The following is a 27,993-nucleotide window of genomic DNA, read 5'->3' as shown; positions in this document are numbered from 1 at the left end:
CAACACTCCCAATCATCCATCCCCAACCCATCCTTTCCCTCATCCTTATGATTGTAGAATGTACATGAAATTCCTGACTGCAGTCTCTCCTCTTCTCCTTTTCATTTGTCCGTGACCCTACCTCATCCTTTCAAATATCAAGTGATATTGTACCACCTGTAAACAAATGAAAAAGCTTCGAAAAAATTATGTTAAGTGAAGGAGGCCAGGCCCAGAAAGACAAAGGCTCCATATTTTCTCTTATATGTGGAAGCTAGTTTTAGCTTATAAAATTATAAGGAAAGATATTGGGTGTTATGAGAGTGTGTATAAATATATTAACAGAAATATAACAGGGATAACTCTGTAATTCCTTAGAAAGGCAAAGTTAAAGTTCAACAAAATATTTTGATTTCTTTTGGGGTCTATAACGAAGGAATTGTAAATTTTTGAAGGAGTCCTATTATGTTACACTGTTTTCTGTTGTTTTGCTTGCTTTACACTTATTTTATTGTCATGTTGAGGTTTAACTATTGGAATGGATATCTATCCCACTTTGAAATGTGAGTCTTACAGGTGGAGTCATTCTCTTGATGATATGCCCTGATGTTTGTTTTTCTGTGTTGAGTTGACATCTAATTAGTCTTATTGTTACTTCTCTGTGACTTCTCAGACTACATTCCCTGTGCATACTGTGTCAGAACCCGTGGCACATGCTTTCTTTGTGGGTCTCACATCAGTGGAGTCTTCCTGGCAGTTCAGGATGCTATGTTGTAGACAGCAGATCCTATGTGGTTCTGGAGTTATTCCTCCAGATTTCTCAACACTATGAAACTGGAAAGAGTGTGACAGTGACAATGACATGATAATCTTTCTCTACTATGGAGTGGCTGTGCCAGGCAGATTATTTCTCTCAATGGTTGCTACATCCAGATTAGATCTTCAGAGTCCCTCATCCATTCTTACTTGTGGTTAGGGACTTTTGTCTCCCCTCATTCTTTATTTTAAGTTTCTAAGTCTGAGCAGAACTAGGCTGTGGATGGAGTAAGGTATATTCTCTGTCAGCTGGGATAAGACTACATCTCAGCATTGCAACACCCAACCTTTGAATCCCAACCTATACGTTTACAGTGCTAGGCTTAGTACTCAACACTTTTGGGTGGGGGAAAGAATGAAACTGGCACCACAATTTAAAAGCAACGATCTAAACATACAATCAGAAACAATTTTAATAACATGTGCAATGCCAATAGACAGAGAAAAGAAACAAATCAGAAATGGCACAGATTAGACAGATACATGTATAAAGTAGAACTTATATGAAAAAGTAATAGAACAAAATAAACAATAGAGCAAAGAGTAAATAATGCCCAGCTAGATACAATTAGAAAAAGATGGGGGGGGATTCACACACACACACACACACACACACTCACACACACACACATTTAAGTAAAAAACAAATACATTTCCTTCCCCAGGCTCCAGGGTGAGAGTAGGAAAGCCTGCTTCTTGCAAAGCCACCCAAGCAGGTTTAATCAAAGGGGGCAGCACAGAGACTGAGCCCCGCCCCCTTTGCCCTCTGGCTACAGGACCAACTCCGGGTTGTTTTCCTGCCAGGGAGCTTTATGTGTGGACACAGAAGCTGACACAGTAGCAACAGCACTCAGATCGCTGACCCTTCACACCTGAGACACTCTTGTCAGTGCACCCATGGGTGTGGGAAAGATCCAAGGGGCCACACACTTCTACTATCTCTGAGCATGGAGAGATCTACATTGTGACAGCAAACGTAGCGCTGGGTGGCCCTGAATCCCAATGCCACACTAGTCTAGTTCCAGCCTTCCCTCCACAAGAATCCATACACAGGCCCTCCATGCAGGTGTCAATCAGAGGTCAGGCTACCACTTTTAACCTAAGTGCCTTTTGCTTCCCACAAGATTTTACAATGTAGAGTAGCCTATCCAGAACACTGACTACCTGAACGAGTTACTGCACAAAGCCTGAGCAATCATCGAAGAAACTATAGTTCCATTCTCATTGGTAACTAGAAAGAGGAACTGCTAGAAACCCAGAGAAATGTTCTAAAACCCGAATCACATTTTAGAGATTTTTGACAATTTTTCTTGTCTCTAAACAGAGCCTTCCTCGTAAAGAATAATTGTCGTCCTTTTCTAAAGCATTCTTTCCAATGCAATAGCATGCACATGAAGAGAACAAGATCTTCCCAAGTAAAAATATGCCTCTTCGCCACACATTTCTCTTCTTTGGAAATGAGTAGGCAGCTCTATTCTGACAGAAAAACTAAAAAGAAAAATACATACCCACTTCCCTTCCTAGCAGGCACATTTACAGTAGCCTCAGCTTTACTACACTTTGTGAGTTGGTACGAGTGTTAGTCCAAAATTAGACAAAAGACATAGAAAAGAAACTTTACCTCCCATTATACAAATATTCAGCATGGTGTCATAAGCTCTGATGACATTACTAAGCTGTCATGGCTCTTAGCTAGGTAGTACCATTCAGCCACGCAGGGGAGAGGCGGGGAGGGAGTCCTTCAGATGAATCTATTTATCCCGTTGAGAATTCCAATTTAAAATACCTCAGTAGAATATCCCTACTCCTGAATGAAGTGTAGACTCAAACCAGTATAATAATACTCTCTCGTCATTTGAATAAATGGCATCATGGGTTATTTGCCACTGGTTCCAAAATTGAGTTGAATGGAGTCAGGCAAAGCAGTTCTCCAAAGCTTTCATCAAAACTCTAAGGTATACTTATTTTAAACTCAAAAAGTATATTATGTATATTAATATATTTAATAATAAAAATTCCTCTCAAGAGGAGGAATGCATGCTTAGAATCTTGATAATCTAGAAAGAAGTAGAAGGTAAATGATGAAAATATCTGTTTCAAGAGGCTGTCTGGACAATTCAAGGATCAGGATGTAGGCTGGAGACAGAGTTGCCCTGATTCTGTACAGAGCTGCTGCACTGGATAGGAATTGAGTTCAGCCATCTCCACACTCCATCTTTGCCCAGATTTTTCTTCTAATAAGTATTGACAAAATATCTTAAGGAGTTCCAATTGGCCTGCCTTGGCACAATATGCCTTCCCTATCTTGAAACATCCTATTCATCGAACGTGTTGCAGTAAAATTAAAAAATTCCGTTTAAGTTTAGTTTAGGGGAAGGGAAACACAAAAGGAGAGGGTAAAAGGGGTATATGATCAAAGTACTTTATACAAAGACATGAAAATAGAATAGTAAAATCTATTATATAGTTAATAAGAGCAGAGAGAGGAGAAAAGGAAAAGTAATAGAAGGGTGAATTTAAACCAAGTTCATGATACCAATGAATCACAAAGAAACCCTTTTGTATCAATACCCACTATTTTATAAGTATGTAGACACATGCTTTATAGCATTTTTAGCAAAGAGGAGATAATTATAAAAAAACGATAAACAATACCAGTTCTCAATGAAGTGGACTAGATGAAAATAGAAGTCATCTCTTTCAACCTTAGCAATTCAAAGACATCTTTGCCTGTAACATTTCTTTTCCAAACATTTCCATCACTTCTCAGTCAACAGTGATAAGGTAACAGTGTCAAGATGCTGGAATAAGACTGCAAGGCTCATGTCACCTCCCAGAGACACCCATTCCAGCAGCTGTCCACATAGGAAAATACTTTCACAGATGCTAAGCAATGCAGATGACAGATTACAGCACCTGCACCTGCAGACATAGATTCAGGAAGAAGAAAAGACACATTGAAGAAGGTAGAAAAGACAATTTCACATTCTGCATCTCACCCCTCCTCCTTGAAGCCTGAACATGCTATGTGGAGAAAAGGAGGGAAGGAGATGGAAGTGAACACGGTTTTTCCACAAACACTCATGCCAGGTCTAACCCCAATAAAACCTGCTTCTAAGTCATCAATCCTGGTCCCAGGCCCCGTGTCAATATGAACTTCAAACCTTCCTGCAATTCTACACTTGTCCTATTATGAGACCCTAAAACTCCAGACTCCACTGGCAGCAGGCGCTAAGAACTTTGTCTGTGATGTTCATGCCCTTTAAAGTCAGGCATTCATACTGGATTCATCCCTGCTTTTAGTTTTCAAAGTAGTTTTCTATGAAGAAATTGTTTCGTTTCTACAACTGAACACTTGGCAATTCATTGTGATTCTTTGCCCCTTTCTTGGCGTGGAGAACAAAATACAAGGCATTTGTTCAACAAATCGTTTATTTCCCATTGTGCTTACGAAAGAGCCTTCTTCAGACTGTCAATCACCCTACTATTATCCTGATCACCACTGTCCATTCCTTGCATCTGAGTTGCTTTCCCTGGCAGACCTCACCCAGCCTCGCCTCTCCGCTTTGCATGCTTCTATTTGTTAGAAATAAAATAGTATCATTTCTCCCAGACTTATATTTTATTTTTTGCTTATTACTTATCCATTTTCCTTTCCTATTTCCCTGGGTTTTTTCCTCACAGAAGAACATCTTCATCTGTAGTAAATATCTCTCATCTAATGCTTAGTATGTGCTAGCCAAGACACCATGTATTATTTTGCTTGTGTGCCAGTCCTGGGATTTGAACTCAGGGTATGGCACAGTACTTGAGCATTTGTGCTCAAGGATACTCCCACTTGTGCCACAGCTCTACTTCTGGCCTTTTTGCTGGTTAATTGGAGATGAGAGTCTCACAGACTTTCCTGTCTGGGCTGGCTTTGAGCTGTGATCCTCAGACCTCAGCCTCCTGAGTAGTTAGGATTACAAGGATGAGTCACCAGCGCCCGGCTGTACCATGCATTTTATAAGATGACTTGTACTTTCTGACATCAATTCACTACTTGAACTAGTGCACTCTGCTTTTTACTCTGAGAAAACTATTCCAACTGTTAACAAATCTGTCCTTAAATCCAGTGGGTATTGTTTTGCGAATCTCATCTCACTTGATTTCTCCAATGAATGTGACATTTTTATTCACTCCTGTTACGATTGCTTCCTTTCTCATCTTTCATGCTTCAATAGGTGCCAGACTGCTTCTGTTAACTCCCCAGATCCATTTTCTCCCTTTTTACCATCTGTTGACCCCAAGAGGCTGTGCTATACGCAACTCACTGTTGAGCTCCACCTTCCACTGAAGTTCAGCCAGTAGAGAATCCTGGTCAAAGACTTGGACAAGGGAGAACAATGAGGCAATGGGACAATGGGACAATTTATTGCATTTACTCTTCCAAGGACACATGAAAATCAAAATAAAAGGCTTCAGTGCTTTTGTTGAACATATGAAAATGTTTTCCCTTTCCACTTTCTTAGAGCTTTACTGAAGAAAGTATTCAATTGTATGTTCTTTTCCTGTCTTTTTAAAATCTGTATAAATCTTTTTAGATGTTAACTTAGCCTCTTTCCAGTTCTATGACCCAGAAAGGTCTATCTCAAGGACATAGGCACCATCTGCTTAGGCTATAAACAAGGAAAATGTTACCCTTGCTCCCAAGTTGAGTAGGAGAATAACTTAATAGGTTTGTTATTGCTAATGTTGTTTGTTTTATTGTTTTGCTCCAAGTACAAAACTGCCTCTTTCAATAAAAGTAGAAGAATTTGATGTTCCCTTTAGATAAAGCAATTAGCTAACACAAATGGCCACTGCAATTACCATACAAATTTATAACGTATCATGTATGAAAGACAGTCCTGGTATATATTCCTACAGTATGACTGTTTGCCAATAACTAGTAAAGCTGAAATGTGCAGACTCTGCAACACAGAAATCTTGCTTTTACGTGCATGCCCTTAAGGCATTTCCAGAGAAATAATTCATGTCCGGGTAAGTGTGTAAGTTACATATTTTCCAGACTAAAGAAAGCATCCAACTAATGCCAAGCACAGAGTAAGTTCTTAAAATGCTGTATGTTATAAAATTATCTGTGATTTTATATGTTTATATACTTAGCACATGGAGACTTAGGTTATTTGTGATAGATAGGAAAGTTACAGATCTACAGGGGAAAAATAGGTACTATTTAATTGTTTCTATTACATTCTTGATCTTGATAGATCAATTCTTGATCTATCTTCTAAGAATTCTCACCAGATAAAAGTTTCTGTAAATGTGTTTCAGACTTTCCTCTATTTTCAGACCAACAGTACATTAACTAACTTTATTGTTTATGTAGTTCAAAGTATGCATGTGATATGCCATGAGTTCAAGAACTCTGAGCTTCTTCCTGTGATATTTAAGATCATTTACCATGGCAGCAAAAGGAACTAAACACAAAGGAAGCTAGGATTAACTGTCTGTGTTAGTCAGACTCTTCAGCCTTGCGACAAATGCCTGAGAGACATGAGGGTGTACTTAGACCCAGAGTTTCAGATTCTTCACTTCATGGCTGGCTGCATCCATTGCTTTAGGCGTGAGGGGAAGGAAAACACCATGGTGGCAGGATCATGTAGGAGAGGAGGTTTCCTCACCTCGTGGCAGCCAGGAAGCAGAGAAACAAAAGGAATCTGTACTTGTGTACTTCCTCTCCTTCTGCTTTCGTTCCATCTGGGCCAGCATCTTACTAGAGGGGCTATCCATATTCAGGGTGATTTCCGCACTTTTCATTTGCTTTATCATATACCAGTCATGTCTGGAAATCCCTTCGCAGACACACTCAGAAGTATGTTTTACTAATCTCCGAGGCATTCTCAATTCAATCAAGTTGACAAGATAAACCATTGCACTGTGGAAACTTAGCTTGCATTCTGTCAAGTCATGTGAATCATATTTCACTATTAAAAATGTGAGTGGTTAAAGCTCTGAAATAGCTTCACGAATCTGAGTAATGTTTCTAAGTGCTGGAAATAGAATTAGACTTCCAAATCCAGTCCAAAAGGACATTTGTGTTGTTAGTAGTTGCTTGTTTTAACCAGCTCTCCATTCTCTTCTATTATTTACTGGAAAATAGTATTTCTTTAATGAAGATGTGCTCATGCTGGCTTTCTTAAGTCCACAAATTTACACTCTCTTGATTAGTAAGATATAGAATAAACCTTCATCAACCAAATAAGGATATGATTAGTGGTGAAGGACAGAGAAGCCAGACTTACTGCACAACCTGGGTATGTCATGGAAGAGGCCAAGGAAGGCACTTCCACTCATCTGGAAGCTATGAGGAAGAATTGTGTTGAAATATTCCAGGGAAAGCATGGTTTAGCTAGTCATTATCTCAGTTTGGTTTTGAAAGGTGTTCTGGAGAAGCTGTTACCTTTGCCTATACTTGAGAAGCACAATCTGGTTCCCCAGAAATGGTTACTCATCTTCCTGTATTCAGCCTGAACATTATATGCACATTGTCCTTATCTAGCTGTGGCCAGAATTGTAAAGCTCTGCTGTTTCTAAGAGATCGTTTGGGTACCTTGTCATAAATATGTTACTGATCTGTCCTGTCTGCCTGGACGCTTTCATGAAAGACTTCGATGGAGACAGTTATTGTTTAATGACAAGTGTCTATCCTGCTTTTATTTAACTCAAGGGGAAGGGATAGATGAAGCATGAGGGAAGGGGTGGGTTGGGAGAGAATGGGTGAGAATGCTGAATAGGGTGACAATGATCATAACTGCTTTGTTAAATGTTTTGTACAACTACCTAAAGATTTTTTTTAAGAGTAAGCTGGGCACCAGTGGCTCACGCCTATAATCCTAGCTACCCAAGAGGTTGAGATCTGAGGATCATTGTTCAAAGCCAGCCCAGGCAGGAAAGTCTGTGAGACTCTCATCTCCAATTAACCACCAAAAAACCAGAAGTGGTGCTGTGGCTCAAGTGGTAGAGCCTTGAGTTGAAGAGCAGAGGGACAGTACCCAGGCCCAAAGTTCAAGTCCCATGACCAGCCAAAAAAATATATACATTTTTTATTTTGAAAATACTGTACAGAGGGGTTACAATTACATGGGCAAGAAAATGAGTACATTTCTTATCAAGCATTGTAGCCTCCTCCTTTGTTTCCCCTTCCCATCCCTTCCCATCCTCCCACCCAATCCTCCCTCACCCCCATCAAAGTTGTAAAATTTGTTTTCGACATAACGACTTGTACTTCTCATTGTTGCAATGGGTCCACCTGTATCCCTATTTAAACAATTTGTTTTTTCCCTTTCCCTACACAAATTATACCGACATCAAATACAATAAAAGCAGGGGTTGTATCCTGGGGGAGGGACATACAAAGAAACAAAGAAATAATCTTATACATATGTTAGAAACAATCACGTGAAAGAAAAAAACATTTGAATACATATCTTAGGATTCATTTCCCTAACATCAATTTATCTGACCTTTTCTGCTTGACTCAGACATATACTAATTATTGCAAATAAGGGAAACCATGGGACCTATGTTTCTTTGGGCCTGGCTTACTTCACTAAATAGAATTTTTTCCAAGTCTTTCCATTTCCTAACAAATGGGGCAATGTCATTCTTTCTGATGGAGGCATAGAATTCCATTGTGTGTATATACCACATTTTCTTGATCCATTCATCTACTGAGGGGCATCTGGGTTGTTCCATATCTTAACTATGGTAAATAATGCTGCAATAAACATAGTTGTGCTGGTAGCATTAGTATGGTCTTGTTTGTGATCATTTGGGTAAGTGCCCAAAAGTGGGATTGCTGGGTCATAGGGGAGCTCTATGTGGAGTCTTTTGAGGAACCTCCATACTGCTTTGCAAAGCTGTTGAACAAGTTTACATTCCCACCAACAATGAAGTAAGGTTCCCTTCTGTCCACATCCCCTCCAGCATCTGTTGTTATTAGAGTTCTTTATTATAGCCATTCTAACTGGAGTGAGGTGGTATCTCAATGTTCTTTTGATTTGCATTTCTTTTATAGCTAGGGAGGTTGAGCATTTCTTCATGTGTCTATTGGCCATCCTTCTTTCCTCTTCAGAGAAGTTTCTCTGTAAGTCTTTAGCCCACTTATTTATTGGGCAGTTGTTTCTTTGTGGATTTGTTGTTGGAGGATTTAAATTTTTGAGTTCCAGGTATATTTTAGGTATGAGACGCTTGTCGGTTGTATGGCTAGTGAAGATTTTCTCCCAATCCGTGGGCTTTCTATTGATCTTGCTATCTATGTCCTTTGCCGTGCAGAAGCTCTGCAATTTCATGCAATCCCATGCAAAAGGAATTCTCTAAGTATTTATTTTACAATTTCTCTCTAATACACTACCAAAAGTGATCCAGGACCCACTCCTCTTTCTTGGGTTTGGGGTATATTTATTGCTTTGTTTTGTTTTTTCCCCCTCCTTGCCCTCTACTACCTCACACTGGCAAAATATTTCTGCAAGATGTGTTTGTAATTTTCCTTCCATGACACCCAGGCCCTGGATAATTCAGCAGATATGGCCAAACCTTGCCATTAATGCCATTAATGAGAGTTAAGAATGCGGTGTGAATCTGTAACCTCAGTACTTAGCAGGCCAAGATAGAAAGATCGAAAGTCTGACAGTTGAGTTTTAGGGCCATCTTAACTACATAGGGAAATCCTGCTCAAAATTAAAAAATAGAACAATAGTAAGGTGATTAGATTATCATATTCATTAAGTCTCAAAGAAGAAAAAAATCAGAAAAACAGTGAGCTTCTTACACCCTTGGATACATGACTTTGGCAGATATTTTCAGATTGCCAGCATCAGGGTATGCGGAAAATGGGAATGCTACTCCACAAGAGAACAGAAGTCTGAAAGATAACATGTTCTATCCCAAAGCAGATTGCAATCCTATTATCCCAGCAATGTTCTTGAGCTAATTTCCCAGGAATGTGTACAAAAGAATCCATCACATCACATCCATCTTTACAGTAACTGGGAGATAGGGACATGCAGGTATCCTTAACCTGTACAAATATGTGAAATATTATCAGGTTCTGTCCCAAAGAACCACACACTAAGATAACAATCTGCAATAAGTAACTTCCATGGGGGTGACCAATGGAAACAGGTAGAAGAGTGGCACTGTGGGACAAGGAAGTTTGAGAATCAACAAAGGTGTGTTTACCTTGGTGTGTTCACCTAAACCCATGGACAAAGATACCCATCATAATGGCCAACACCAGAGAGCAGTGTTGTACATGCCTCCACATGATTTCTGCACAGATAAAACATGGAGCTATTTATCCCTCAAGTCACATCAGCCTTGCTTGAGTGATGGTTCAAGGGGCATTAATTTGTCAGTCCATGTAGCCTGCCCAAGCATGGAGCAGTCTTTAGGTAGAAAAACAAAGGAAATACAGTGGGAAGCCAGATTGTACTCTGACAGTAGGTGACAAAACATCAATCATATCATGAGGACAGTTTTTAAAATACTACTGTAGGAAAAAAAAAACAACAACTAAGAGACACCAAGCGTTATAGAGCAATGTCAATCAAAACCACAAGCAGGCAAGACACCAGTGGCTCATACCCGTAATTCTAGCTGCTCAGGCAGCTGAGACTTGGAGTATAAGGTTTAAAGCCTAGGTAGGCCAAAAAAAAATTTTTTTAACAGTCTGTAAGAATCCATCTCCTATTAACCAGCAAAATGCCAGATTGGAGGCAGGGCTCTACTATAGAGTGTCAGCTGAGCAAGAGTATGAGGCTCTAAGTTCAAGCGCACGCGCGCACACACACGTACACACACACACACTCACAAAGAAACAAGCACTACTTAATGATAAAGACTTTATCTCACATGTGTGTGTCTCAGACACATTCCATGGTGCCTTTTGGTGCAGAAGTAAATGGAAATGAGGATGAAGGATGAAAAAGAGCAAAAGGGAGGTCCTAGGGAAAACTGATTGGGAGTATCATAAACTCACACAGAGAGACAAAAGAAGCAATGCCTGTGTGCCTCTTCATATAGTTATTATCTATATATAGATATATACGTATAAATATACATGTGTAGAGAGAGAAGGAGAGAAACAACTTTAAGGTATAAAACCAAGAGATCACTTCTTTTAATTTTTTGATGGTTCTTCTTTTCTATATGTATGTTGTATTCACATGTATATCTTCAGCAGGTGGGGAGAGGGTACAGAACTCAGGGGGAAAGGGTGAAATAGTGCAGTAGTGGCGCTCACTAGAACTGATGAAAGTGAACTATAGAACTCCTGGGTAGAGATGGGAGGAAGGGAGTGGGAGAGAGGGAGGGAAGAGCAGACACTGTACAAAAGGAAATGTAGTCAAACCCGACTCATGGAATTGCAGCCCCTCTGTACATCACCTCTATAAGAACAATAAAATAATTTTTTTAAAAAGGAGTATCAAATTCTTGGAAGGTGAATAAAATATTCCAAGTTTTTCTTTCTGTAGGATTGTACCTTTCTAGGCACAATCACATCTGGGAAATGCAGCCTTGGAGAGAAGGAACTTTGAAATACAAGGACTCTGCCCAGCCTGAGGTACTAGATACACTGGATAACACAAAGTTCAACAGCTTCTCAATAAGAACTGCATTTCCCAGAAATCCTTGAAAAGATTCCAATGGACTGGAGGTGGGGCAGGCTGGGAAATTTAAAAGTCCATGAGAACAATTTCAATGCAGACTCCAGAAGACAGAGGACAGCACTCTACCTGGATCCTGCTTGAGGCTCTGCTCACCAGGCAAGCAGAGCTCCCCCAGACTGACTTGCTGTGAGTATCTCTTGAAACTGGGGGTTCCTTCTTCCTCAAAAAAAATACCTAGGAAACTAGATTCTGAATTCCAAGTTCTAGGTTGTTCAGAAAGTTTAGATGTCAATATTTAATCCCTACCACTGTAAATTCGTTGTAGCATATGGGTGAGTCTAACAAATACTTGCCTCAAAACTGTCTGAGTAAAAGTCACACTGAGTACTGTACATATTATAAGTGTTTTGCCATCTTCAGGTTTAATTTTTTGATTTTTTATATTTTTATTGTGAAAATACTGTACAGAGGGGTTACAGTTAGATGAGCAAGGTAATGAATACATTTCTTATCAAGCATTGTAGCCTCCTCCTTTGTTTCCCCTTCCCATCCCTTCCCATCCTCCCCCCAACACTCCCCAATCCTCCTTCCTCCCTCCCCCCTCACCAAAGTTGTACAGTTTATTTTTCGACATAATGACTTGTACATCTCATTGTTGCAATGGGTCCATCTATATCCCTGTTTTAACTATTTGTTTTTTCTTCAGGTTTAATTTTAACTTCCTATTTCTATTTCCATGAAATGTTTTGTTCAGTAGCCACAATAATCATTCTACTTCTAATCTTCATTCTGTATTAAAAGGAGCTAGGGTTTCCAGAAGTCCTTCACTGGGGGTCTCTCTTAGTTTTCCTTTTTAAAAATTTTTTAATTGCTCATCGAAGAGGAACCATTTATTCAGGATAGCTCAAAGTTGTCATATTTCTCAAGTTCTTTCATGTTTAATATTATCTTTGCACACTTGTCACCTTTTTGATTTCATGAAACATTGATAGTAAAACATTTATGGACAGCATTTTTCTTCAGTGCTTTATAGAAAGAATTCTACTAGTTTACCCTTGGGTATTTTTGTGACTATTCTGTCAACAAACTGATATTCATTTTCTTATGAAATACTTTATTTCCCTACCGGATTCTTCAACAATTCTTTCATTTTGAAGGTTAACATTTTAACAGAAAAATGTACACTAATATCAAACAGGAAGAATCAGGTTTTCTCAGAATCTTGTCTCCTATTTTTCAGATTTGAATTCTTCTATCTTGCTTTTTGAAAATGATATTTGTTTGTCCTTCCAGATACTATTTTCTATCACACTTTTTTCAGTTTATCTCTTTAGGAACATTGAGTAGATTGCATTTGATTACTTTCTTTTCTTTAACTTCTATGTGGCATTGGAATGGCTTTATCTATTTATTGTCTTGTACTATGAATATCAAGCTTTTTCTTACATACTATATGGTACTATGGTTTCAGATTTCAGAAGGCAAACAAGCACTAGGCCAGAAACAAGTATTGAATGTGTACTTAGTAAACTATTTGTTAAATGGATGAATGAAAGAATCAATTAATCAATGTAAACTTTCAGTAGTGGGAGGGCCTTGTGTAAGGGGGAATTAAGAGGGTTGAAATGAGAATTCAATGTACTCAAACATGGAACTCTTCTGTCTTGATCAGGGAACTGTTGAGATGCCTATTTCAGTGAATGTTATTTGGAAGATTTCTTATTCATCAGCAAGAATAAAGATCTAGCTGTATGTTAACTCTGCTCATTATCTTATCTGAATTTTCAATTTCGGCTTGATATAAATATTAGAAGAAAGAATGACAGTTGCCTTTCAGGCTCCTGATAATGTCTAGTGGATGGGTGTAATGGCAATTCACATAATAGGAGAATGTAATTGCCAACACACATGCTGATAGCCATTGCTTTCATTTGCATAGTCAAAAATACATTCTAGATACAATTATCCTATCTCAGGACATGGAAAAATAGTAAAAATGGCATTTGTTTTTTGTTTTCATTTTCTTTGCCTAATAGGACCATGGATATTGAATCATATTTTGAAAGAATTGGTTATAAGAACTCTGGGAAGAAACTGGACTTGGAGACATTAACAGAAATTCTTCAACATCAGATCCGAGCCATTCCCTATGAAAATCTGCACATGCATTGTGGAGAGTCTATGGATATGGCCTTGGAAGCCATTTTTGATCAAATTGTGAACAGGAAGCGCGGTGGGTGGTGTTTCCAGCTTAATCAGCTTCTCTGCTGGGTTCTAACCACAATGGGTTTTGAGACCACAATGTTGGGAGGATATGTTTACATTCCTCCAGCCAAAAAGTATGGCAGTGACATGACTCACCTTCTACTACGGGTAAGCATCAATGGCAAGGATTACATTGTTGATGCAGGATTTGGAAGTTCCTACCAGATATGGGAGCCCTTGGAATTAATTTCTGGAAAGGATCAGCCTCAAGTGCCTTCTGTTTTTCAATTGACAGAAGAAAAGGGCATCTGGTACCTGGATCAAATCAGAAGAGAACAGTATGTTCCAGACCAAGAATTTATGAATTCTGAAATCCTTGAGAAGAATAAATATAGAAAAGTCTTCTCCTTTACTCTTGAGCCTCGAAAAATTGAAGATTTTAAGTCTGCAAGTATGTACCTTCAGACATCTCCAACATCTCTGTTCGTAAACACAACATACTGTACTGTGCAGACCGCAGATGGGACTTACTGCTTAATGGGATTCCTCCTGGCCCATCGGAAATTCAGCTACAAGGACAATGTGGATCTGGTAGAGTTTAAGACTTTGAAAGAGGAAGAAATAGAAGAAGTACTGAAAACCATATTTGGTATTTCCTTGGAAATAAAGTATGTGCCCAAACATGGTGATAAATTTTTTACTATTTAGCATAAGGAGCAAAAGTGGTCTTTCTTATTACTATATGTACTTAACTTTTATTATTAAAAATTCAAAATATATGTAAAACCACAAATGATAGGTTAATAAGCCTTTGGGCAGCCATCACTCAGCTCACCAGTGATCACCTGCTGACTTTTCATGCCCTCTGTACCTCCACATTGTAAAAGAAAACCCTAGATGCCACACTCCATCCATCACAATGTCAGCATACATGAAGAGGTGCATTAAGGATGATGTGGTTATCTTGGGAACTATATTGATTTGTGACAGAATACCTTCCAAGATTGGTTTACTGTTGAATCCACATAAAAATTTTATATTTCTGTCTGAGTGAAAAGAATGATTTTTTAAAAAAATTCCATAAAATCAAATCAGTATGTATCCAGTGTCAATTTTTATACACTGCAACTTTGACAATTCAAGATCAGAATGCAGCAGAAGAGAGCAAGACATGACCTTGGTCCCAAATAACCTCAGCATCCTCAAGACAAGTTGATTGGAATAAATCAAGTATGTAAAAGTATGCTTTTGGGGGTCAAGTGAGTCAATGTATACAGCTGATCATTGAGTCAATATATACAGCTGATCATTTCTTCCAGGATTGCTTTTGTAGGTGTTTTTTACATCCTTTTCCTTAAATCTGGGAAGACATTTCAAATTTTCAACTTCCCAAGTTAATGATTTATGTCTCAATATAATAATTATTGAAAAATTACAAAATATATCTTACCTGGATGAACCTATCATCAATGAAGTACATTAAAATATCATTGGCTACTATACTGTGAAGCAAAGTCTTTAGAGATTTTAGAAATTATTATTTAGTTAGTATGTTCTATAAGAGAGTCTTTCTGTCACCTGTTTGTGTTCTCTGAGCTATATTATTTTACTCTTTTCCACACGTGTTCTTTAAAAAATGAGGTTGCTTCTTTTTCTCTTAGTTCCTGAGGGCACTCAGTAAGCCAGTAGATTTGATTCACCAAAGTCAAATGAGTTTAATACTTACATATTCAGTGCCAGACACAATGTAATGACCTCAAAAATGGTGTTAGGGTGTTTGTCTAACTTGCATGAAGTTCAGATTTTGCTTTCCAGAAGTATACAAACAAATTTTGATCCAAGAAACAATAAACAGTTTGCCAGTAATTATTTCAAGGTCAGCATTTAATCAATAGTCTCTTTCCATTTTGCTTTATTTCATTTCTGCTTGAAATCCTATTCACACTGTCATCTGCCTTCCTAATGAAATATTGATAACAGATGCCCAAGACTTGAGTATGGCTTTCTGCTTCAGAATCTGAATCTTTACTTATCCATAACTCAGGTTTTTAATGTAGATTTCGGTATTAGAGCACATTGATTTCAATATTATTCTCCACCCTGAACTTGTGATTATCATAATAAGGGAGAGAGAAAAGCAGAAAACAGAATATTAATTAAGAACTTAAGTTACAACATACCTATTTTACAAAGCAAGATATGTAAAAAGAAGGTCTGCTGCTGGTGTTTCAGCTGGGTGCTGAAGGTTGATGCCTATAATCCTAGCTACTCAAGAAGCTGAGACCCAGAACATGAAAGTCCTCAAGACTATCTCCAATTAATATAGTAAAGTATAAGCATAGCTCAAGTGGTAGAGTGCCATCCATGAGCAAAAAAAAAAAAAAAAGCCAAGCAAATGCATGAGACCCAGAGTTCAAGTCCTGGTACCAACCAGCACAAAAAAGGAAAGAAAGAAAGAGAACAGAGAGAAAAGGAGGGGGTGGAAGGAACGGGAAAGAGAGGAAAAGGAAAAAGATGGAAGAGAAGAACCCCATCCTGAAAAGGACCAGAAAGCAATGCTGTGTGTGAACAGTCAGATAACTTGCAGTTGAGCAGATAGAACAATGAGGTCACATATCACATATTACTATTTTCATCTGTTTTTCTGTGGCCAGGGATTTAACTTGTGCGTCTTTTCCAATTACCCAAGCACAGATAGAGAGAGTCCCTCTTCAGAGAGGGTTAAAAACTATGAACATCAGGAAGAGGCTTGTTTCAAGGATGTACTAGAATAATTGGTGCCCAAGGATAGCACGAGGCATCAATACACAATCATGTAAACAGTTTTAGAATACAGGAGAGGGAAATGTCTAAGAATCAGCAAGAGTTACAGATCAACATATGACAAGTGTAAAACAAAAACAATCAGGAACACAGCCATAGGACACATGTCATGCTCACAATACTACACTTCAGACAATCCATAGTGTGCATCAATATACAGTCCAGACATAATTCATAATGCCTGTGAGCAGAGAGGTAAAAGGAAATGAGGAGGAGGCATGAAAACCAGCAAAAGGAGACCAGAGAGGATCTGATGGGAAGTGTCCCAGTTCATCCTTTACTGCCTCCTCTAGGTCTGGCATTTGTGTATCCTGCATCCTCTCCACACTCTTTATCTGGCCCAGACAGCAGGAATTGTGTAAAATACAAAGTCCCTCCACAGCTTGAGGCACAAGAATCATCAGGTAACATAAATTTCAATACTTTGAAAATGAAAGAGCTGGATTAAATCCACACGGGCAAGGTGAACGCCTAAACTACATTTCCCAGAGCTCCCCGGGGTGGGTTCTCTCACGGGGGAGGTGGGGCGATTTGGGAAGCCAATGGCAGCGCTCGTGCAGACTTGGGAGGGCTAGGACAGCGCTCCGCCTGCTTCCCCGACTGTTGCAGGAACTGGCCTGCCAACCCGACAAGCAGAGCTCCCACCCTGACTTGCTGTGAGTGGCTTTGAAACTGGGTTTCATTCTATCTCAAAGGAGAAACCCTGACACTAGATTTTACCCCAGCTCTGAATTTCAAATTCTAAGTTGTCCAGAAAGTTTGGGAGGCAGAAATTGGGGACCTACAGCTGTAAATACTTTGTAGCATACCGGTGAGTCTAACAAATGCTGGGCCTACACTGTCTGGGTGGACTGCCACCCTTCCAGCACCTTCGATCCCTGAGAACTCGAATGAGTCATTTAGCCTGTCTGAAGCTCTGTTTCCTATCAGTAAAATGGGAGCTAATAAGTTATTGAAAAGGATGGTTTTGAGGACTAAATGGGTGCATTATCAATTGTGTTTAGGGGGGAAAATACAATGGGTTTTCCCATGTTTAAGGATGATGTCCACTGCAAATACAGAAGGATTTCTGTGGGGGAGGGGAAGGAGAGTTTTTGTTTTGTTTTGCTTTGCTATCATGAATTGGAAGGGTGTTACCAGGAATTGGAAGGAGCTGTCAGTGACAAGCATAATACTCCTCCTTCATCATCATCAATAGCTATTTGTCTCTGGCATTACCCCTAAAGACAGACTACAGAACTCCTCCAGACAGAAGAAACTGACTAGGTACAGAGGCCTATGGATTTCTGGGTTGGACTTCGCTGTGGGTTCTGGCTGGGTGCCTGGAACTCTATGCTGCTTTGCTCTGCTCTGATAAGCTATTCTTTCCTTACCCTTCCTTCCTTCTCTCTCAGACTCAAATCTGTTGACTTCACCCTCACCCCCTAAAAATGTAGAAACTGCCAACGGTCTATTTCCTGCTCAGAGACTTCTGTTACTCTTTTTCTTCACCTTCTTCAGCTGCATCTGCTGTGTCCTTTTACGATTGCCTGCCCCCCCTCTTTTTGGGGGGTGGGGGGCTTTGTCCTGGCTGATGTGGTGCTACACAGATTGTTGAGTATCAGGTTTGAATACCGCCAGCAAGTACACAGTGAGAAGGCTGGCCTGGCAAGGTGTTAATGCAACAGGACTCTGTACCCTTCATGTGCCAGAGATAAGAGGAAATTAAAAGGGATAGGGAAAGAAATCAACAGCACAAACAATAATAAAAATGACCCACTGGTGTTTCCTAGAACGCTTCTGGTCAGGATTTTCAGACACCTACGTTGTAGGTATGGAAGTTTCTACCACAGTCCTTTCTGATTTGTAAGTCACTGGTGGCATGCTGTTGAACTATACATCCTGTCCTCTCTGCTTCTGCTTCTTGGTATTCCAGGGGTGAGCAACTGTCTGCCACACCCACTGACTTCCATGATGTTCTGCTTTATCATAAACCCGTAGAAGTAGCCAACTATTGACTGAAATCTATGCCAAGTCTACGAGCTAAAATAAATCCTTCCTCCTTTAAGTTTATTTACTCAGGTGTTTTTGTCATAGTGACTAAAAGGTAACTGACAGTTGTATGACATAATTTTCAGTTGGTTATACATTAGGCTAAACAACCCCAAGGTTGATGATGTTCCTAAATACAAACAGCACAAAGATAACAGAGACTGGAACAATGAGGAACTTCCTACCAATTTCCAACTAAGGACTTTCCTCTTTCCTTGAGCAAATGTTTTCTTTTTCTTGTTTCTAGAAGCATTTAGTAAAAATTTTCTCTCTCCTGGATCACCAAACTGGTGAGGCCAGTAGAAAGTGATTTCACAAATTGCTTTCTGCTCAAATAAACCCTTCAGAATTTGAATGTCCCTAAGTTTAGTTTTTAATGCTCCAGTGTGACAGTACCCCAATTAGCTCTTTTTACTTCTGGTCATTTACAGTCTTGAGTTTTAACTTCCTATTTCTATTTCCATATACCTTGAACTGGCCTATTTAGTCGTCATAATGCTAATCCTTTTTCTAATCTTAGGAGTAAAAAAAAAAAAAAAAGCAGTGCCCATGGTAGTTCATCATTCTGTCCTATTTCCTAGTTTTCCTTTGATTTATTTTCTTACTGGCTTTTAGAGAGGAAATATTTCATCAGGACAGCTCAGAGTTGTTGCATTTCTCAAGTTCTTTTATGTTTGAGATTATCTTCATGTGCATGTCACTATTTGATTCAGTGTAACTTGAGGACAGGACATTCCTTTAATACTTTACAACTTTGTAGACAAAGTTCCTCTGATTCTCTTTTGGACATATTTCTAGGAGAGTCTGTTGCCAAACTGATATTTTTTTCTTTGTGAAATACTTTATTTCCCTGCAAGATGATTGATACTTTTTCTCTTTCATTTTGGATTTTAATTATTTAACAAAATATACTTCAATGCCATGCATGTAAAATCAAACTTTCCAAGAATATTTTCCTTAATTATTTCTTTTAGTTCTTTATTTCTTTTATTTTATTTCTCAGATTTGATTTCTGCTTCATTTTTGGGAAAAATATATATCATGTTGTTTTTTATGATTATTTTGAATTCTCTTCTACAGGAGCAACAAATGGATTGATTGATCACTTTTTATGTGTACCAACATTTAACTTCACTTTTAGAATGGCTTTGTTTTCTCAGTAGAGTTTCCTGTGAATATCAAGCTTTCTAGCAATATAACTAATATGATATGTTATCAATAGAGTACTTTTCCCTAACTATACCTTAACTCTTTTTATATCTTAATTAGTTTCAAAGTTTGATTTTAAGAAAGAAACCCAAGTATAAATATGGTAGCACTTACTCTAGTTTTTGTTTTTTGATTAAGGAAACATGGACCTTGAAGCATATTTTCAAAGAATTGGTTATAAGAACTCTAGGAGCAAATTGGACTTGGAAACTTTAACTGAAATTCTTCAGCGCCAGATTCAAACCATTCCCTTTGAGAACCTTAACATCCATTGTGGAGAATCCATGGAGTTGGGCTTGGAGGTCATTTTTGATCAAATTGTGAGGAAGAACCGGGGTGGGTGGTGTCTCCAGGCTAATTATCTTTTCAACTGGGCTCTGACCACAATGGGGTTTGAGACTACAATGTTAGGAGGATATGTCTATAACACTCCAGCCCAAAGATACAGCACGGGCATGATTCACCTTCTAGTACAGGTGACCCTCAATGCCAAGAACTACATTGTGGATGCTTCATTTGGTCGCTCCCACCAGATATGGGAGCCTCTGGAATTGATTTCTGGAAAGGACCAGCCTCAAGTGCCTTCCATTTTCCGGCTGACAGAAGAGAATGGAATCTGGTACCTGGACCAAATCAGAAGAGAGCAGTACATCCCCAATGAAGAATTTATTAATTCTGACCTCCTTGAAAATAGTAAATACCGAAAAATCTACTCCTTTACCCTTGAGCCTCGAACAATTGAAGACTTTGAATCTGTAAACACATTTCTTCAGACGTCTCCAGCATCTGTATTTACAAGCAAGTCATTTTGTTCCTTGCAGACACTAGAAGGAGTGTACTGCTTAGTGGGCACCACCCTCACCTATAGGAAATTCAATTATAAGGACAATATAGATCTGGTGGAGTTTAAGGCATTAAAAGAGGAAGAAATAGAAGAAGTCTTGAAAACGATATTTGGTATTTCTTTAGAGAAAAAACTTGTGCCTAGACATGGTGATCGATTTTTTACAATTTAGAATATGCAGCAGCAATAGTCTTCCATGTACTATGTATACTGGAACTTTTCATTATATGAGTTTCAAACATGTGCAATTTTAAGTAATAGAATAAGTCTTATGTACTCATCATCAACTTCATCAATGATCAACTGGATATTTGATTGTATCTTCTTTATCTCGGTAGTCTACTATTTACCTATAAAAATGTCAGAATATACATAAATGACTTCCTAAAGATCCATAACCACAAACCTTTTCAAAACTGAACATGTGAAAGTATTGTAATGATGATGTGGCTATCTTAAGATCCATACTCATAAACAACTTCCCAACATTAATGTATTGTTGAACTCATATAGCATGTATAGCAGTAGATGAGTAGAGGGAATGGTTAAAAAACCATTGTTTCCATTAAATTTGAGTTAGGATTAGAATGTTATAATGAACAATGAGACATGATATTGGTTTTAAATAATCTAATACTCCTCAAAAAATAATTAAACCCTACACAGGAGAATATGACTAGTAGTCAGCACAATGGCATACCTGATCATTTCTCCCAGGGCTGTTTTTAGAGCCACTATTTTTATATACCTTTTTTGCTTAACATGGTATTTAGCATGTTTAGCTTACAGATCAAGTATTAATTATAAAATAATTATAAAATAATTATTTTAAATTATATTTTCTATATTATATAGAAAAACTCATTTAATGAAAGCTAGGAGAAAGCAAGAGAAGAGATGATAATGTTCAAAAAGAAATGTATTCTTTACCTGACTTATATAACTATAACCCCTCTGCATACTACCTTTCTAATAACATAAAAAAAACTTATTTGATGAGAACTATATTAAACATTTTGGCTAAGAATAAAATGTATGCAAGTTTTCTGCTTGGAAATATAAGATATGGAGTCAGGGTCTTCAGCAAGAATCTTACTCTATTCCTGTTTCTTAATAATATTCACTCACTTCCTTCCATACTTTGCCATAGGAGAAAAATACCTGATGTATTTTTGGGTTCCAAATTTTGTAAATAATACATGAGTTTCTTGCTAAATCTGTTACTATTATTTCTCACAGGTATAACAAGGATCATACTCTAGGTTTGGTTCATGGTTCCAAACCTAGAATAAATGCTGAAAATATATGTTACTTGGGAAAATGAGTAATGTCACCACGTCACAATATTTAGAGTAGTAATTGGCCATTTAATGAAAGGTCTCCAGACATTTTACTTTATTACACTCTACAAATGTGCCTTCTATCTTCCTTCTATCCCTCTTAAATTCCTGGTACTACTGTCATTTTCTTACGTCATCCTTGATGAAAATGAACATCAGTAGCTAAGACCATTGAACACAGCTTGTACTTGATTCATGATTCTATCTGGGTATTGTAAAAAGACCCCCATCAGGTGACTGACAACTGCCATGCTAGGAGAGGGAAGGTGGACTTTCTCAAAGTAACCTCAATGAACTTCTATTTTCAGTTCTTTAAGAAATAAAGAGGGATGTGGTAACAGTGATTAAAAACAAATGTACTTATTGTCTTACCTATGTAACTGTAACCCCCCAGCTCATCACCTTTTCAATTGAAAAAACTCTTCTGTATAAAAAAAAAAAAAAAAGAAATGGGAGTCCATCCCAGCCTGAAGAGAAAAAATCCATGAGATAACCTCTCCATTTAAAACCCAAAAGCCAGGCTAGGGACTTGACCCAAGTGGTACTACACAGGCCATGAGCAACAGGCTACGTGAGAGCATGAAGCCATTGGATTCACGTCCCATTACCAGAAAAAGAAAGAAAAAGATAAAAATCAGTATGATCTTACACAACCTCTAACAGCATCCAGCAGCTTTGCCCTCCATAATCCTTGATTTTCACTATTGTTTGGCTTTTTGGTGTTTTTCAGAATGGCTGTAATAGTTATACTTTAATCCTTAGTACCAAACTTTAGTTTTATTTAGGCTGCTAAATACTGTGGGTTTTTTCCCTTGTGGTGGCACACTCCAAACCCATGCTGAATTAAAAAAACAAAAACCAATATAGTATTGAACTGAGTCCTTGATTAGGTTACTAAATGTATGTTTTATGCTTCTTTTTCCTTAACACTTGTTTAAGTCCTTAGGTTGTCATTAATTTCCTGAGACTTTATAATGACAGATGGGACTCTAATCATAACCACTGAACTAACCTGTGTAGAACATTGATTTTTGAATGATTGCTTTCCCCACAAAATTTGATGAAGAGAATAAAAATTTATAAGCTTTTATCCAACAAAGTATATAAGGACTTTCTGGGATCCAAATTATGTTTCCTATTAGTAGAGTCAATCTTCAAGGAAGCATGACAAAGATGAACAAGTCTACTCATGACTCACGCACTACGAAGCAGTGTCTGGGCAGATTGTAACCACGAAGGAACTTTCTTCTCCTGGGGAAGGATTCAACCAGGTTTATGGCAGGCAGGGACTTTGCCTCATTCATTATTTATCACATAGGCATGGAACAAATATCTGATAAGTAAATGAATTGAGTATCTGCAGCTTCCAACAATTAGCTGTGTTTAGAGGGTGCTTATTGAATGATGACATGATTTATCATTAGACAGAAATACGCACATCAGGATCCTCTGGAAGTCCACATTTGCCACTACAGACCCTCATGCTGTGTGGCCTGCAGGCATCTTCATGTAACATGAGCATGCTGCCTCTCTGAAGCCCCCACCCCCAGGGTAGGTATGGTTTCCCCAAAGGCATTGTTGGAAAGATTGAAACCCAGGAATCCTTAGCTTTCTTACCTTCTGGGAATAAAAAAGAACTATGTATTCATGGAAAGATTTTGCTTGATTTTTTCTTTATTGTTATTCCCACTACTACTACTACTACTATTATTATTGTTATTATTATTTAACTTTCTACCAGGACCAAGAGAGACACAGCAGTGAAAACCAAGTATCCATCATGGAAGAATTGGAAAGGGCTGCATTTCAGCAGTCATCTCAGTTGGTCAGTTGCCCTTGCTAAGGACTGATGGGAGGGAAAGCTGATTTTCTTGGTCTATGCTGCTAAGGATAGGAAGGAAGCATCCCGGAGTCCTGAAAAGCAAAACAGAGCTAGGCTTTCCCCACGTGGGCATCGCGCACGAGCACTTCCTCCCAATGAGAGCGCCAAGGCAACAATGTCCCAGGAGAAACCCGGATCTCACTGCCGCCCCGCCCCACATACAAGGTAAGCAAGACATTAGTTCTGTGACACTTGTTCCATTGCCACCTGACATCTCCAACTCATCCCCCCAGGCTTCCCACTCACTCGCTCTGTTTGTGCCAGAAGACTATGAGTTCCTTTAGGAAAAAATATCGTAATAAATGTAGCCTAGTGAATTAACCGCTTTGGTTGAACATGTAAATTCTTCCAAAATACTCATTACATGAGCCAATTGCAGTCTCTGAACATGAATTTCAGTTACTAAAGTATGTTACCCAACAGTGGGTAAGAGAAAAGGGATATTGTGTGGCCCAGATGGGTATAACAAAAAAAATTCCCTCTCCCCCACCCAGGTCATATTCAAATATTCCAATTTCAGTTACAGGTGAAGTGAACCCTCAGCATTCTTTTGGCTATGGAACAGAGAATACAGTAGCAAAGTCCTTGCATGAAATTCAGTTCCCGACTTTCATCAGCCAGGAAGGATTTTCGAAATGAATGGATGTGCTATTTGGCCTGTGTTATTTACCTTTTGTTACTTGGCCTTTGTTGTTGACTCTGGTTCTGACCTCCATCAATCTGTCAGTTTCCTGTCTGACACATTCTCCGACTGAGGGCAAGGAATTCAATCATATCCGAGGTGTGTCACTAGGATCTTCCCATGATCAACAGATAGCAGAGGCAGGCATATACTTCCTGGCACGCTCACAGGTTTGGAAGTGTTACCGACCCACAGTTAAGTACTCACACTACATCAAAACACAAGATTTCAAGCTACTTAGAGCAAAGCAGTACTAAAACCAGAAGATTCTAGATGCTACTGGGCATTCCATCTTTGATCCCTTTTCTCCCTATCCATGCATTCCTTTTTTTTGTAATAGTGATTTTTTAAAAAAATTTTATTTTGTTTACTATGAAAATACCATACAGAGGGGTTACAGTTACATGGGCAAGATAATGAGTACATTTCTTATCAAGCATTGTTGCCTCCTCTTGTTTCCCCTTCCCATCCCTTCCCATATACTCTCCCCAACTCCCCCCTACCCCGTCCTCTCCCCCCCACCAAAGTTGTAAAGTTCGTTTTCGACATAATGACTTGTACATCTCATTGTTGCAATGGGTCCACCTGTATCCCTATTTAAACAATTTGTTTTTCCCTTCCCCTCCACAAATTATACCAACATCAAATACAGTGAAAGCAGGGGTTATACCGTGGAGGAGGGACATACAAAGCAACATAGAAATCATCTTATAAATATGTTAGAAACAATTGCATGAAAGAAAAATAATTTGAATACTTATCTTGGGGTTCATTCCCCTAACATCAACTTATCTGACCTTTTCTGCTTGACTCAGACATATACTAGTTATTGCAAATAAGGGAGACCATGGGACCTATGTTTCTTTGGGCCTGGCTTACTTCACTTAATTTAATTTTTTCCAAGTCTTTCCATTTCCTAACAAATGGGGCAATGTCTTTCTTTCTGATGGAGGCATAGAATTCCATTGTGTATATATACCACATTTTCTTGATCCATTCATCTACTGAGGGGCATCTGGGTTGGTTCTATATTTTAGCTATGGTAAATAATGCTGCAATAAACATAGTTGTGCTGGTAGCATTAGTATGGTTTTGTTTGTGATCATTTGGGTAAATGCCCAAAAGTGGGATTGCCGGGTCATAGGGGAGCTCTATGTGGAGTCTTTTGAGGAACCTCCATACTGCTTTCCAAAGTGGTTGAACAATGAAGTAAGGTTCCCTTCTGTCCACATCCCCTACAGCATCTGTTGTTATTAGAGTTCTTGATTATAGCCATTCTAACTGGGGTGAGGTGGTATCTCAATGTTGTTTTGATTTGCATTTCTTTTATGGCTACAGAGGTTGAGCATTTCTTCATGTGTCTATTGACCATCCTTCTTTCCTCTTCAGAGAAGTTTAAGTCTTTAGCCCATTTATTTATTGGGCAGTTGTTTCTTTGAAGATTTGTTGCCCAACCACGCATTTTTTAGAGGTACAGGTATGCTGATTCCTTCTTCATCATTAGTAAGAAAAATGTTGACATTCTCTCTTTCCTTCCAGAAGCTCCTGTTACAGTCCCATCGTTCTCAGACTAAGCCTGTCATCCCATGCTTTCTCTGCGTTATGCATTCCTGCCCCTCTTTTCTGTCTTGGGGTGCAATGTAGGTCTTTAATCGTGAACTCAGTTTAGTTTCATATACTATCACTAATTCCCCTACAAACTCTGAAAAATATATTCATTTACCTACATTTCCAACAAGACAATGCTGAAACTCACAGAGACCAATTTGCCCAAATTAAAATATCTATTAAGTATAACTGTCAGTTAATATTGGTTACTGCTATGGGCTGAACTGTGTGTCTTCCCAGATTCCTACTGAAGCTCAACCCCACTACTTGAAATGGTGTGCGTATTAAAAGATAGCACCTGTAGAGGGAGCCCATTAGAATGAGCCCTTAGCCAGAATTCTATTGTTCTTGTGAGAGGAAGTTGAAAACAAAATAGACACCAGGAGTGTGCAAACAGTGGAGCACCATGTTACAATACAGTAGGAAGGCTGCCATCTGCCAGCCAAGGGAAGGGCCTCGGAGAGACCCCACTCCATGGGCACCTTGACCTTGGACATCCAGCTTTCAAAACTGAGAAAATGAACTTCTGTTGTTTAAGCCACCCAGTCTGTTGTTGGTTGTTATGGCAGCCTTAGAAAGCCAAATTATAAAATTAGGGACTTGATTCAGCCGCTAATATTATAGAACTACTAAGAGTGCTTACATAAGCAGTTGACAAAAGCTCGCACAAGGAGCCAAATCCAGGCGGTGCCTCTCTGGGCAAATAAAGTTTGATTGGAACACTGCCTTGTGGTTGTTTATGTAACTGTCTGCATCTACTATCATTCTAAAGCACAGAGTTTAGCAGTTGCAACAGAAACTGAGTTTCCCAGAAAGCCTTACAATATTTTCTGTATTGCTATACTATCTGTAATATAGTGAATAATTGACTAACTTTACTATATTACCACTTTATAAAAGTAATTGGTGACCTTTGTTTTGTACAATTAGGGATGTATTGTACCAAAGAGAAGTCTAAAGTCTAGAGATCAAAGGTTGACGTGGCCACTTGTCCAATACAATAAACACTTGGGTTCTTTCCATCTGTTTCCTCTATCCTCAGAGCAGTCAGTATTTTTTCTCCTCAAGATGTGTCTACTGGGCCTCCATCACATTCATAGTTTGGTAAGAAGAAGGGAAAGCACAAAGCAAAGAAAGAGGTTCTTCCTACAGAACCTGATGAAAGAGAATTCACAGGTGACCTATCTTTAAAACACTATTATATTTAAGTAGTTATACAAAGGGGTTTCAATTCAACAAATCCATTTATAAGTACAATGCATCTTGATCAGTGTTACCCCTTCCATTATTCTCCCTCATCTGGCCACTTGGCCTACCTATTCAGGGAATATAAAAGACAGATTATGGAGGTAAAGACCTAGTTGGCTGTGAGTATATGATCTTTGACCCTTTGTCTTCCTTTAGAGACACAAGAAAGAAGTATGCAAAGAATTCAGCCTTTTCAGTGTATCATCACCATCTTTCCATGAGGCCCCACAAGATAGCGGAAGGAAGATGTGGCATGTAGATGAGGAACGCTTCACCAGGAAAGAGATTCTGGTTCATTTTAGGCAAAGAATGGCAGATTCAATGGAATAAATGCATAGGTAATGGAAACATGTGGGTAACACAATCCAGTTCCAAAATCACAGAGAATGGGCCGCCGGCTATCAGCAGGCTGTCTTAGCAGCACAAGTTTCCCACACACCTAGGGAAACAAAAATAGCTCAAAAGATAAAACCCACTAAAAATGTACCAGCACAAGAGGCCGTCACTGAAGCACATCTATGTCATGACCAACCCCGCGGCTTCCTTCCTGGTCCTATCTCACCTTGACCTCACTGCTCTCACCTTGACCTCACTGCGAGGGATCTTGAGACATTATACCTCCTACCTAGCTCCTTGTCTGTACAGACGGAAGGAGAAATGGGCATAAGCAT

At 38.8% G+C, this 27,993-nt stretch overlaps 2 protein-coding genes across 2 annotated transcripts; both read left to right on the top strand.

Annotated features, from left to right (window-relative positions):
• Positions 1 to 13,490: 13,490 nt before the first annotated feature.
• Positions 13,491 to 14,363, top strand: LOC105992221 (arylamine N-acetyltransferase 2-like). The gene has a single exon (XM_013025047.1). The coding sequence runs from the start codon at positions 13,491 to 13,493 to the stop codon at positions 14,361 to 14,363; it is 873 nt and encodes a 290-aa protein (XP_012880501.1).
• Positions 14,364 to 17,083: 2,720 nt separating this feature from the next.
• LOC105991867 (arylamine N-acetyltransferase 2) lies at positions 17,084 to 21,009 on the top strand. Its single transcript, XM_013024613.1, has 2 exons — positions 17,084 to 17,134; positions 19,856 to 21,009. Exon 2 carries the CDS (start codon positions 19,862 to 19,864, stop codon positions 20,732 to 20,734), a length of 873 nt encoding a protein of 290 aa, XP_012880067.1. The 5' UTR covers positions 17,084 to 17,134; positions 19,856 to 19,861; the 3' UTR covers positions 20,735 to 21,009.
• The last annotated feature ends 6,984 nt before the right edge of the window (positions 21,010 to 27,993 follow it).

The sequence above is a fragment of the Dipodomys ordii genome, unplaced genomic scaffold (genome assembly GCF_000151885.1).
Source record: "Dipodomys ordii isolate 6190 unplaced genomic scaffold, Dord_2.0 Scaffold4, whole genome shotgun sequence".
In the NCBI taxonomy this organism is placed as follows: Eukaryota; Metazoa; Chordata; class Mammalia; order Rodentia; family Heteromyidae; genus Dipodomys; species Dipodomys ordii.
Note: the sequence above shows the minus strand (reverse complement) of the source record. Positions and strands in the feature narration are given on the sequence as shown.